The 14,634-nt window shown below is 40.8% G+C and overlaps 1 protein-coding gene across 1 annotated transcript; it reads right to left on the minus strand.

The window, feature by feature from the left end:
* Positions 1–785: 785 nt before the first annotated feature.
* LOC124032150 (general receptor for phosphoinositides 1-associated scaffold protein-like) lies at positions 786–14,634 on the minus strand. Its single transcript, XM_046344295.1, has 8 exons — positions 14,261–14,634; positions 12,398–12,450; positions 7,493–7,544; positions 5,238–5,340; positions 4,159–4,252; positions 2,744–2,810; positions 2,188–2,254; positions 786–1,802 (listed from the first exon to the last, which is right to left on the minus strand). Exons 1-8 carry the CDS (start codon positions 14,459–14,461, stop codon positions 1,273–1,275), a joined length of 1,167 nt encoding a protein of 388 aa, XP_046200251.1. The 5' UTR covers positions 14,462–14,634; the 3' UTR covers positions 786–1,272.

Raw genomic sequence — 14,634 nt, forward strand, 5'->3', positions numbered from 1 at the left:
TGTCTGTCCATAACACTTTTTTCCAATCTTCCTCTGTCCAGTGTCTGTGTTCTTTTGCCCATCTTAATTTTTAATTTTTATTGTCCAGTCTGAGATATGGCTTTTTCTTTGCAACTCTGCGATCTTCTGTGAAGGGAGTAGTACATAGAGCTTTATGAGATCTTCAGTTGAAGAGCCTTCATTTCTCAGAACAAGAATAGACTGACACATTTCAGAAGAAAGGTCTTTGTTTCTGGCCATTTTGAGCCTGTAATCGAACCCATAAATGCTGATGCTCCAGATACTCAACTAGTCTAAAGGCCAGTTTAATTGCTTCTTTAATTAGAACAACATTGTTCAGCTGTGCTAACATAATTGCAAAATGGTTTTATAATGATCAATTAGCCTTATAAACTTGGATAAGCTAACACATCGTGACATTGGAACACAGGAGTGATGGTTGCTGATAATGGACCTCCGTTTTTAATGGAATAGCTACAAAGGCGTACAATCAGCCCTTTCCAGCTACAATAGTCATTTACAACATTAAGAATGTCTACACTGTATTTCTGATCAATTTGATGTTATTTTAATGGACCAAAGAAATTGGGTTCTTTCAAAAACAAGGACTTTTCTAAGTGACCCCAAACTTTTGAACGGTAGTGTGTGTGGGATATATATATAAAAATAATGCCTTCACGATTGAGAGTGAAAGATCAACTGCAACTTCTTAGATCAGCTGTGGAGAAGACAGTCACAATGTACTCTAAGGAACAAAGTATTCATTATAAATCAAGCAAGGCAAATCAAAATGCCACACATTTATTTGCAGATATTTTTGGCAAGAAAACACCAGATCAAACTGGTACAAAAACAGTAACAAATGTCTCTCACAAAACAATAATATGTGAAGATATGGGGCATTTCTTTTCAACTGTCATGATGACAAAACTAAATTAAAACACAAAAACGAAATCCTTCATTCTGTACATAGATCAAACTAATGAAAAATAAATAAATAACTTATGAACTATGGAAACAGTAACCAAGGTACAGTATGTACAAGTGTCTCCTCAAATTGGAGTGTGCTTTCAGAACTCAAAGGACGATTGGTTCCGCTGGGTCAAATGTGTAGTCATCTGAACAAGTACAAAGGTATTTCTGGACAGATCGAAACATTTGGTCTCTGTGGCACTAGTTGAAATCTTTGGATGTTAAGGTTGAGTCAGAGGCAATATTAAGTATTTGGGTCGAAAAGAGTCTAGTTCTTCGGGTGTTTAGTCCATTTAGTTCTCAGAGCTTGCTCTCCTCCTCCATGCCTCTGTTCAGTCCAGGGATGAACTTGAGGAGGTGTCGGCGGAAGCTCTTCTGTTTGGGTTTCCTCTGTAGCGAGCTGAACCCTCCCGTTTGTGCTTTCTCCCCTGGTGCTGATGAAGAGTTATTGTTGGAAGCCCTCAGGTAGCTGCGTGTGCTGGAGCTGCGGGTCAGGTGGGTCTTGGCTGAGGTGAAGAGCTCACTGGCGGGGCGAATCAGTCTCTGCTTACCCTGTTGAGGCTTCTCCTGTTCTGGTTTCTGTTCGTCTTTCTCTGTGCTGCTGGTGAGGTCACCATTGGCATCGTTGAGGTGGTCGCCCTGCCTCTGGTACAGACAGGTCTGGTAGAGTGGGTCCTCCTCCATGGTGGCACTCAGGTGGCTGGCACTGCTGCTGGTGCTGCCGGTGCAGCGGAGGGCACGCAGGGCGGCCGGGCTCGGGGTACCCAGACTACCGTACACCCCTGCAGACTCCAGGGACTCATAGATAGCAGCATCACTCATCACTATACCTAGAGGACACAGGAAAGAGTGTTACAATGGACATCACTGGTTTAGCATACATCTTAAATTGACTTTAAATTAATTTACCTAATATAATAATAATAATATATGCCATTTAGCTGAGGTCATATTACCTCGACTAACCGGTGCTCCCGCACATTGACTCTGTAATTGTACCCCCTGTATATAGTCTCGCTATTGTTATTTTATTGCTGCTCTTTAATTACTTGTTCCTTTTATTTCTTATTCTTATTCATATTTTTAAACTGCATTGTTGGTTAGGGGCTTGTAAGTAAGCATTTCACTGTAAAGTCTACACCTGTTGTATTCGGCGCATGTGACTAATAAAATGTGATTTGATTTGATATACATCAACATAAATGAATGACTTACCATGAACAAGCCTCTGCTCTTGCGTCATCAAAGATCTGTATTCATCCCATTTCTCATGTAGGGTTTGCTGATGAAAGAAAATGCATAAAAATGAGAAAAGGTGATAATTTGTGTGATTTCAATTTGTAGCCCTGATGGAGGCGCTTGGGGACAGCAGCCGTCATCTTGAGGAAAGCCACTTATTTTAACACATTAAAAGTGTCCTTTTTACCAGCCAAGTGTAAAGTAAGAATATAACTATGTCTCTACTCTCATTCACGGTGTTCACACAGCATTATGTAAGCGCATTGCAGCTGCTAGTCCTGAAACAGGTGGGAGAAGAGGAAAAAACAGGTGGTAAAGGGATTAGTCTGGTGAGAGTACTGTACTTTCTGTCTGCTGGCTATAGGCTTTTCACTACACTGTCCGTCTGATCCCAGTGACACACTTGCCTGGTCCCAGATCTGTTTGTGCTGTATACTCAACTCCTATGGTTGTTGTCACACCCCACAAGATTTGTGTTGAAGCAAGCAACACCACAGGTTTGCTACAGAGGGGAATAGGAAGAGATGTTCACCTTTAGATACTGAAGCCTGGCCTCCAGTTCTGCTTTTCGAATGGAGTCGCTGTACACTGTTTCCAGCCTAAGGAAAGACACAGCAATGTTGTTCATTTAGACACAGGAAGGCCAGAGAGCCACAAAACAAGGAGACTAAGGATTCACAGCATACTCTGGACCCAACTAAGAACAGAAAGGAACTTCAGAAGTAGCTGTGAAAAAGCTCTTATATAGGAGACCCTAACATGCTAGTCTAGGCTCAACAGTTTGCAAGTAGGGGAGAAAGCTTCAGAAGGTATCACGTTTCAAGACACCCACTCGACTTTGGCAACTGGTGCACCTCTAGGGGGTTTCTTGTTTTTACTGGGCTGAAACAAGCTCTCTCTTAATAGTTCAGTAGGCCTATATGTTTACTAGAGGCAAGAATAATTAGACGAAGTCTATAATAAGACAATAGGCATGCAATGGGCCTTTTGTGTGGTTAACTTCACTCTTATAGAGTTGACTTCTGAGTTTATAAACGGGGCCCGATTCTAATAGGACTTTCATTGTTTACAAGCAGACAAAGAGATCAAGAGTATGGTTCCAATTTAACACTGAGAAAGTTAATTCTGCATATGAAAAAAGAGAAATGACTTGCCTCTAGGCAACTTTGGTGTGCAAACAAATTGTTTAGAGTACATCCATTGATTGTATGGTAGCTATTTAAAAGGAGTTCAGAGGTGTTGGGTTAAAAAAAATATATATATATATATTTTACCTTTATTTAACCAGGCAAGTCAGTTAAGAACAAATTCTTATTTTCAATGACGGCCTAGGAACAGTGGGTTAACTGCCTGTTCAGGGGCAGAACGACAGATTTGTACCTTGTCAGCTCGGGGATTTGAACTTGCAACCTTGCGGTTACTAGTCCAAAGCTCTAACCACTAGGCTACCCTGCCGCCCCGGAAGACACATTTCAGTTGAATGCATTCAGTTGTACAACTGACTAGGTATCCACCTTTCCCTTTAGATTGGCCAGCTGCAAAGTCAAAATTGGCTATATTATAGAAATGAATGGTCTTTATTTAGGGTTAGGCATTAAGGTTAGCAGTGTGGTTCAGCTTAGACTTAAAAATCAGATTTTATGACTGTGGCTATTCCAGCTAGTAACCACTGCATGACGAAAAACACAAACCTGCTTCTCAGTCGATAGATAATGACCCCATTATCAATTCTGTGTGATTTTGTACTTTGGACCGCAACATTGTCCAACCAAGAAGATCAAAGATGTATCAGTATCAAAACAACACTAAAAAGTATTGAAAAATGGTCATAGAACACAAGGAACTCTTTATAGACCGATCTGAATAAGGTCAATACAAAAAGTGGAGCAATTAAGTTGTTACCGTCGACAACCAGTCCAGTTCTCTTTCCCATTGAACTCTGCTTACCTAATGGAGTTCCCAGAGGCCCTGATTTGCTGAACAATCTCCTTGTGTAGATATCCATCCACGCTGGTCTCGTTCACACTAGCGATGGTGTCCCCTGTGCACACAAACAACATGCATGTTAACAAAAACAGACCCAGTTAATTCCAGTGTGGTTTTATCCTAGCTGTGGTCTACTGAGACTGGTTTGATCTCGCTAGTGTCAGTGGTTTATGGAGCAGCTCTTGTGTGATACAGACACTGTTTCTAGCCTAAACCCTGGCTGTGTGGTCACGGCAGGCCACTGCTGCTGTTAACCACTTTTCCTAATTTCAAGACAGCCTGAAAAATATTATTCAAGCATGTGTGTGTTACTCTATCTGTTATTGTTAAAGTATTGCAAGTTTATTAGATTGTTTGTTATTAGTTTCAGATGGGTAGAGAAGTCTGTCTAGGTCTGGTTTAATTTGGCCCTGCCTCTAGAGCTCCTTCTCTCTCTGAGATGAATAATACTCTAGTATCAGGTTTAGAGAAATTAAAATGTGAGAATATACAATTTCTTCTTTTACTATTGTTTCTGATAGAATGGGCGTAAAATGTATTATTTTTTAAATGTTTAAAAGAAATCGGCAAAGGCTTCTGTCTGAGGTATTTTTGAGAAATAATATTTCAGACTAAAGAGGAAATTGAGAAATTGATGAAATAAAAAAAAGAGATAAAAATAGACATGGCCAAATCATTGTATGCATTTGAGTTATTGTATCCAGCAAGGCAGCAACGGAGACAAGGGAGTTGACCTGCATGATGTTTGCTGAAATAATCTCTCCCTATAGTGTTTGACTGGAAAATGAGTAGGCACATTTTTTTGTTTGTATTTGAACATCCCTAAACAGCCGACTGAAACTCATTTGTTCACGTGTTTACTTAGGGACGACTACCATCCTGGCTGGCAAACAAGAAAGGGACAGGACTTTATCAAAACCACCTGTCCTTTATTCTTCCCGTGAGGTCCATTTTCAGTAAAGGCAGGTCATGCACGTGTCAAATGCACTTAAAAGCTGTTCAAAAGATCCTAATGAACCGGGGTTTTCAGTTCCACTAACCGACTTTGAGTCCGGCTTGTTGGGCGGGGCTGTCGTCGTGAACCTTGCACACAAATGTGCACATCTCCACAGAGTTCTGGTCCTGGTGGTGCAGCCCATATGTCTGGAAAAAGGAAATGAGGAGAATAAGTTACAATTATTATTACACCTCCCATGTCAAATAAATATATTCTTAGGAACAATTGGGTGCAAGACATGGGATAAATTATGTTAACAATTATCAGAAACATTGCATCGTGTTCAAAATCATTGGTAATTTCCCATCACAAACGCTTAGTAATTCTCTTTACAGACAGTATGCCTGAGGTTGATACCTAAAGCGCTATGCCTTGCTACTTAACAGACAAAGGCATTTGAAACTTCGAAGACAGTTCATGGTACAGGGAAGCCTAGGGCACCTCTTCCAAATTCTTTTGGAATATTTGTAGTCCACATTTGAAGGCCTGACTGGTGAGGACTGTCAGACAAACCCAGTTTTATACAACAGATTAGATAACATTGGCTGACAACGAAGCAGCAAGACAGACAACCTTGAACAGAGACTCAAACAGAAGAGAGATAGCATCAGTTTATATGCAAAAAAAGAAGCCCCATTTGCGTGGTTAATCAAAAACGAGTACAGCTCTCTATCATAGTCCATCAGAAAAAGGATGGTAAAAGCAGTCTCTTCATGAGCAAGGACCTTTATCAACAAATTTGGTTAGAACAAATCATACAAATTCTATTATAGTTTACCAGTGACATTAAAAACCATTCCCTGTCCTCATACTGCAGAGAGATAAAAAGGTAAACCAGCACTATTGGGACCAAAACTGACAAGTAAACATTTTCCACACTATCACCATTTTGTTGACAATCTTTCTTAGATTGATTCACATGACAGTTTCTGTCTTGGAGGCAGATATGACAAACAACCACAGCCAGACTTCCCCTTAAGTTTTCCTGTCAAGTGAATCACATTCCACTGCTGTCTGACGGAGTGTTATCCCGAGGTGACGTTTAAACTCAGAGCTTTCACGGACTTGCTTGTCAGTTGAGACATTAGCTGACAGTGACAAAATTGTGACAATTCCACAGCCAGTAAATAATGTCAAATGCCATCTACAGGGGTGTACAACCACCCATCTAGAAACATATGTGAAATAATGTGAGTATTCTCCCTACCTTTGCAATCCCAGGGGCCTTCCACAGAAACCAAACATGCAAATGACCCTAGAGATGCAAATCCAACTCTAACTATACATTTACATAGTTGATACTGACATTATCCCCACAGCACTCAAAGCTAAAGGAATGGGAGAACTGGTGACTGCCTGGTGAAGTCCAGCGACATGATGGAAAAAGCACAGGATCCTAAAGCCATCCAGCTCTCCTGTCTCTGACCACACTTCCTAAAGAACAGGGCCAAGCAGGAAAAGAGGGACCTCCATCCCAACACTAAATATAAGCAGTACTATGGAAATGATCATTTCATGGCCCTTACATTGGCCGGCATCCTCTCTTTAGAGATAAGGCTGTCTGACAACAAGTGGTGCACTGTGAAGAAGGGCTGCGGGGACAGAGAGGAGGGAGCTCGGACAAATAATGAAGGCAGAAATCTGACTGTTTACAGTGTCCTCGAGGGATCGGAATATAGTAGACTGTCTGACACGACACGCAGCAGTGAGAATATTTGACAAAACCATACCGATTAAAAAAGAAAGAAAAAAAGCGAGAGAAAAAAAACGCCCTCTCTCATATCAAGTCCTGAGTGGTGCAGTGGTCTAAGGCACTGCATCTCAGTGGTAGAGGTATCCCTACAGACACACTGGTTGGAATCCAGGCTGTATCACAATCAGACGTGATTGGGAGTCTCATAGGGCGGTGCACAATTGGCCCAGCGTCGTCCTGGTTTGGCTGGTGTAGGCCGTCATTGTAAATAAGAATTTGTTCTCAACTGACTTGCCTAGTTAAATAAAGGTTAAATAAAAAGTTATGGGATACATCAGAGCCTTATACTGTGAGTATGAGGCTCACGGATACATTTCTCCCTGTATTTGACAGATATGATGGCGACCTTTGATGCTTTCAACACATGCACACACTCCACTAAATCTTATTTGATTTATGGGGTGAAATCATCCACATGGTTGGAGAGAACAAATCTCATCAGCGTTAATGTGAACATGAGAGAGAAGGAAAATCCTGTTAAATGACCCTTAGAAATCCAGAAGTCCCCCGTACCATACCACCTCCCACGTCTATTATCCTCTTACCTGAATCTCAAAGCCAAACGTTTCCTCATCCTTCTTCTCCAGGATAATTTCTCTAAAATACAAAATAAAAATGTGGCCATGATTAAATGAGTTTTCATTTACTTACAGTATTGAGCCACGAGCCAATTGTGACTGGCGACATCACCACCTGGTGCACATCAGTGCCTTCAGAAAGTATTCATACCCTTTGACTTATTCCACATTTTGTGATACAACCTGAATTCAAAATGGATTACATATTTTTATTTTATCACCAATCTACACACAATGATAAAGTTATAACATTTTTGTATACATTTTTGATAATTTATTGAAAATGTAATACAGAAATAAATAATTTCATAAGCATTCACACATCTGAGTGAATACTTTGTAGAAGCACCTTTTGCAGCTATTACAGCTAAGTCTTTCTGGGTAAGTGTGGTCGTTCTGTAGCTCAGTTGGTAGAGCATGGCGCTTGTAACGCCAGGGTAGTGGGTTCGATTCCCGGGACCACCCATACGTAGAATGTATGCACACATGACTGTAAGTCGCTTTGGATAAAAGCGTCTGCTAAATGGCATATATTATTATTATTATTATTATTAAGTCTCTAAGAGCTTTCCACACCTGGAATGTGCAACATTTACACATTATTCTTTCCAAATTAGTTGTTGATCATTACTAGACTACTATTTTCAGGTCTTGCCAGAGATTTAAGTCAAAACTAACTTGGCCACTCAAGAAACTTTACTGTCTTCTTGGTCCGCAACTCCAGCGTATATTTGGCCTTGTGTTTTAGGTTATTGTCCTGCTGAAAGGCGAATTCATCTCCCAGTGTTAGAAAGCAGGCTGAACCAGGTTTTCCTCTAGGATTTTGCCTTTCCTTAGCTCCATACCGTTTATTTTTTATCCTGAAAAACTTCCCAGTCCTTATCGACTACAAGCATACCCATAACATGATGCAGCTACCACTAGGCTTGAAAATATGGAGAGTTACTCAGTAATGTGTTATGTTTGGAGCAAATCCAATACAACACTTTGTATTAATTGCAGAATTACTTTAGTGCCGTGTTGCAAACAGGATGCACGTTTTGGAATATTTGTATTCTCTAAAAGCTTTTTCTTTCTTTGCATATATATATATATATATATATATATATATATATATATATATTTAACCTTAATATAATACATAAATAATATCTATTTAGTCTCAAATAAATAATGAAACATGTTCAATTTGGTTTAAATAATGCAAAAACAGTGTTGGAGAAGAAAGTAAACGTGCAATATGTGCCATGTAAAAATGCTAACGTTTAAATTCCTTGCTCAGAACATATGAAAGCTGGTGGTTCCTTTTAACATGAGTCTTCAATATTCCCAGTTAAGAAGTTACAATTTGTAGATATTATAGGAATTATAGGACTATTTCTCTCTATACCATTTGTATTTAATTTACCTTTGACTATTGGATGTTCTTATAGGCACTATAGTGTTACCAGCTTAATTTCGGGAGTTGATAGGCTTGAAGTCATAAACAGCGCTGTGCTTCAAGCATTGTGAAGAGCTGCTGGCAAACGCAGGAAAGTGCTGTTTGAATGAACGCTTATGGGCCTGCTGCTGCCTACCACCGCTCAGTCAGACTGCTCTATCAAATCATAGACTTAATTATAATATAATAAACACACAGAAATTCGAGCCTTAGTAATGACCCATGGTCAAATCCGGAAACTATAATTTTGAAAACAAAGCGTTTATTCTTCTCCTTAAGTCTAAATATTGCTGTTACATTGCACAACCTTCAATGTTATGTCATAATTATGTACAATTCTGGTCTTTGTTAGGAAGAAATGGTCTTCACACAGTTCGCACCGAGCCAGGTGGCCCAAACTGCTGCATATACTCGGACTCTGCTTGCACAGAACGCAAGAGAAGTGACACAATTTCCCTAGTTAATATTGCCTCCTAACATGATTTAAAAATATTATATTGAACATTTTTGCACTTTTTCTCCACCAATTTCGTGGTATCCAATTGCTTAGTAGCTACTATCTTGTCTCATCACTACAACTCCCATACGGGCTCCAGAGACGAAGGTTGAAAGTCATGCGTCCTCCGATACACAACCCAACCAAGCCGCACTGCTTCTTAATACAGCTCGCATCCAACCCAGAAGCTAGCTGCACCAATGTGTCGGAGGAAACACCGTGCACCTGGCAACCTTGGTTAGCGCGCACTGCGCCCGGCCCGCCATAGGAGTCACTGGTGCGCGATGAGACAAGGATATCCCTACCGACCAAACCCTCCCTAACCCGGACGACGCTAGGCCAATTGTGCGTCGCCCCACGGACCTCCTGGTCGCGGCCGGTTACGACAGAGCCTGGGCGCAAACCCAGAGTCTCTGGTGGCACAGCTGGCGCTGCAGTACAGCGCCCTTAACCACTGCGCCACCCGGGAGACCAACATGAATTTATTTTAACTAAATATGCAGGTTTAAAAATATGTACTTGTGCATTGATTTTAAGAAAGGCATTGATGTTTATGGTTAGGTACATTGGTGCAACGACAGTGCTTTTTTCGCGTATGCGCTTGTCAAATCATCACACGTTTGGCGAAGTAGGCTGTGATTCGATGATAAATGAACAGGCACCGCATTGATGATATGCAACGCAGGAAAGGCTAGTTAACCACACATGGTTGATGATATTACTAGTTTAACTAGTGATTATGTTAAGGTTCATTGTTTTTTATAAGATAAGTTTAATGCTAGCTAGCAAGTTACTTTGGCTCCTTGTTGCACTAGCGTAACAGGTGGTCAGCCTGCCACGCAGTCTCCTCGTGGAGTGCAATGTAATCGGCCATAATCGGCATCCAAAAATGCTGATTGCAAATTGTTATGAAAACTTGAAATCGGCCCTAAATAAAATTCTGATTAATCGATCGACCTCTAGTTAGTATTGTGGAGTGACTACAATGTTGTTGATCCATCCTCAGCTTCAATTACAGCCATTAAACTCTGTTTTAAAGTCACCATTGGCCTCATGGTGAAATCCCTGAGCAGTTTCCTTCCTTTCTGGAAACTGAGTTAGGAAGGACACCTGTATCTTTGTAGTGACTGGGTGTATTGATACCCCATACAAAGTGTAATTAATAACTTCACCATGCTCAAAGGGATATTCAATGTCTGCTTTTTCATCTACCAATAGGTGCCCTTCTTTGCAAGGCATTGAAAAACACCCCTGGATTTTGTGGTTGAAACTGTGCTTGTAATTCACTGGTTGACTGAGGGACCATTACAGATCATTGTACGTGTGGGTAAAGAGATGAGGTAGTCATTCAAAAATCATGTTAAACACTTGCACACAGTGAGTCCATGCAACTTATGATGTGCCTTGTTAAGCACATTTTTACTCTTGAACTTATTTAGGCTTGCCATAACAAAGGGGTTGAATACTTATTGACTGAAATTTCAGCTTGTCATTGTTAATGAATGTGTTAATTTCAAAAATATAATTCCACTTTAACATTATGGGATATTGTGTGTAGGCCTGTGACAAAAATATCTACATTTAATCCATTTTACATTCAGGCTGTAACAACAAATGGTGGAGAGACAAAATGAAGGGATGTGAATACTTCCTGAAGGCATTGAAGCTCATTCTCATAGAAAATGTTATACGATGAAATAGTATCTATGGAGAGTATCTATGGAGAGCACTCCATTGCACTCTGGCTATCTATTTTCTACTATGAAAATAACTACAGTCCTGCTACAGTAACAGGACATAGATCTAAATTACATGACCAGATACTTCTGTTCCCCAAAACGTGACAAGCACTCTTTTGTTTCTAAAAACCTCTTTGCGTCATGAAAGGTCACATGTCCAAAGGTCTAACTGGGCAGTAGTCTACAGTGTCCCCTCTACATCAAAACAACATCTATAAATTATATAAAAATGCATAATACACTAGAATGTCAAATAGTAGGATCCGTAGATAACCATCCAGTCCCTCAGAATCCCCTCCAGAGCTGAATCACGTTCTGTGCATGCGATTCTCACACACAAATTATTGTCAATCGTAAATGATCATTATACAAGTTTTATCGGTGAAATGACCATGCAGCATCTGCATGCCAACCATTGATCTCAATCAGTTTCATGGGGATACGTGTTCAGATCTTCAGTTATACAGTGTTGTTTCAAGTATCCTTATGAGTTATGTACAGTGAAAGAATTTTAGAGCAGATGTTAACAAACTGTAGCATACCTGTGTTTAGTTTCAATAAAAAACAGCATATTTTTCCTAGTGGCACATGCTGTTGAGTTTTGGCCACGACATAAAAAATGCAACCATTCGCACAATCAACCTAAAATCTCTTCAGAAATTAGGTGGTGTTTTGTCTTAGAATAACATTATACTATGCCATTATATTTGGTTCTGTTATGTGGAATACTATCATTGTGATCTTGCAGACATTCAGATTTGATCTAACTTTATTAAACTAGCAACATTCACCAGAGTAGCCTGTTCTCTGAGCAGCCAAACAAGTAGAGCAGAGACTGTGCCTAAAGTACAGACGTTTCAGACCTTTCGCTGTCGGGAAGAGGGGTCCAGAGAAGTCGCTCCGTAAATAGTAATAACCGCAAATACAAAAGGTTACTGTACTGCTGAATTTCTGTAACTCACTCCATTCAATCCTCCCAAAAGCTGAGCCCAGAGGCCTACTCAAATTACTCTGAAAGCAGCCCACTGTAACACGCATCATTTGAGTCTGTTGTGAATGAAAGGGTTTACTAATGCTGTTCTGACATTCTGTGTATGATATATGCTTCCCTCCACCACAGTCAAGAGTGAGAAGTGACAGAAAGGCAGATGTGTCCTGTAACTGATGCCAGGGGGAGAGATGACTGTTTGCCTTACCTCCGTGGCTCTGTGGTCTGAGTCAGGGGATTCCTCTTCTGCAGCCCACCATTCTGTGATGAGAAAACATGACGGACATGAAATAACAACCAAAGACAGGTGTCTAAAGGTTCAAACAGAAATCACACTGCACGCAAAGGGGATTTTCTTCCTACATACGTAGGCCAGGTTTGCAGAACATACCTCAAACTCTTGCTTATGTGTCTTGTCCACCAAGTCCTCCTGAGGCATATTGTGTGTGTTTGGTGTCTAAGTTTGTGTTCAAGCTACTGAACCAAAACATGGGTGAGAAGCCATTACAGATAAAACCAGTATGTCTGTGTCTGACTGTCTGCTCTCGGTTGACCCTATTTACTGTCATTAGTCACAGGAGAGGTTTTGGACATCTATATTTAATTATCTACATCGGAGTCCACTGACTTGTGATGCCCAGACTGCTGATCAAACCAAACTGTGCCTTTCTGTTTTTTCTGATAATGATAAAAAATATCTCCCCATTTCTACAGGTTACATTCAGAATGTAGACACACAATACGTGTGTATGGATTGGAGCCTTGGGCCTCTTGGCACAATCCCTGCATTGAGGGAAACCCCAAACCAAATTGGGACTTTGGGAGACCCAAACCTACACCCTACACTTTACAAGTATCTCTTACACTACATCCCTTACCGTATTTAGCCTACACTACAATCAATTCACCTCTGTTCTACCTCAAATATTTTAAATGTGGCCCCTATGAAAGGGCACTTTTGTGTCACTGCCTCATTGGGTATTAAAATGTAGTTTTTTAATAATATATATTTACACTGCCAGAATTGTCCTGGGCCCCTCAATGACTTCATTTATTCACAAGTACCCAGAGAGAGACCCATGGGGGTGGTAGGAGCAGAGTAGGGTCCCCTGCACAATGCCCTGTTGTGGTCCTAGGCTCCAGATGATGATGAGATGTACGAAGGAGGCCTCCACATAACTCTGGCTGGCCTCCTAAGACAGTACAGCAACACTACAGAACTGGGACAACCAATGCTGTTGTGTCACACACACACACACACACACACACACACACACACACACACACACACACACACACACACACACACACACACACACACACACACACACACACACACACACACACACACACACACACACACACACACACACACACACACACACACACACTTCCCATAATAACAGTTTTACATCACAGTACATTCTCAGATTATGATGATGCGTGGCCATGTTAATTCACTAGTAAAGTCAGCACTGTTCCTTGTGAGGCCATGTTCTGCCACAGTACATTATGTTTGCCTGCCTATAAATACTCATTTGATGCCCAACTCATTTCTCAATGCAGAAACATTATGAAATGGTTGGATTGCACTGAATCAAGAGGGAGTCTGGAGTGTGGCACTCAAAGAGTAATGTGTGGGTGGTCCTGTGGTCAGGAAGGGGCACGCTTTAGTACGTGACAAGTTGACACCATGTGTTTTTGCTTCAGTGTGTGTCAACATTTATACAAAGTTTATATCAAAATGGGGAACAGATGCAACAGGGCATCCATGTCGGGCTCTGACAAAAGGTCACAAATACTCACACTGCTATTTCTAATTAAATCAAATGTCGTCACAGATAGGCTAATGTCTCCACTCATAATGAACAACAGACATCAATGTATGTGCTCGTGTGAGAAGCCACAAGGAAATCCATATTCAAATATTGAGCGTATCCGCTGGCCTCTGTACTTTACGGGCAAGTGACACTGTATTTGGCTAACTGAAATTATGTGCTTTCATTGATGTGTCTATTATGCTAGATTACTTGATTTAAGGAGCAAGTGAAAGTTAAACAGGATTACAGACCTTTCTGAAGTTCCTTGGCAACGTTCCACCAGAGTAAGCCAAAGTCTTGTAATTATACACTTCCGAATTAGTTGGTAAATCCATAGTTTTACAACTGTCTGACTTTGAGGACGGAAAGCAAATATCGTCCGGACTCGAAAGTCTACCAGATGGATCACTGGAGTTTACTTTTTTAAGCTTTCGTAGCGTCATATTCTTCATATTATGAGCGCATCGATCAAGAAAGTACAAAAATAAACCCAAATAATCTGAGTGAAACGTCTATCGCAGCAAACAACACTGATGCTTCTGTCCGGACAGCATGCACAAGTTGGCAGTGAGAGCGAGGACAGGGGAGGCGTGCCCTGTGATGCACACGACACAATCGGATGGCA

The sequence above is a fragment of the Oncorhynchus gorbuscha genome, linkage group LG03 (assembly GCF_021184085.1).
Source record: "Oncorhynchus gorbuscha isolate QuinsamMale2020 ecotype Even-year linkage group LG03, OgorEven_v1.0, whole genome shotgun sequence".
Classification (NCBI taxonomy): domain Eukaryota; kingdom Metazoa; phylum Chordata; class Actinopteri; order Salmoniformes; family Salmonidae; genus Oncorhynchus; species Oncorhynchus gorbuscha.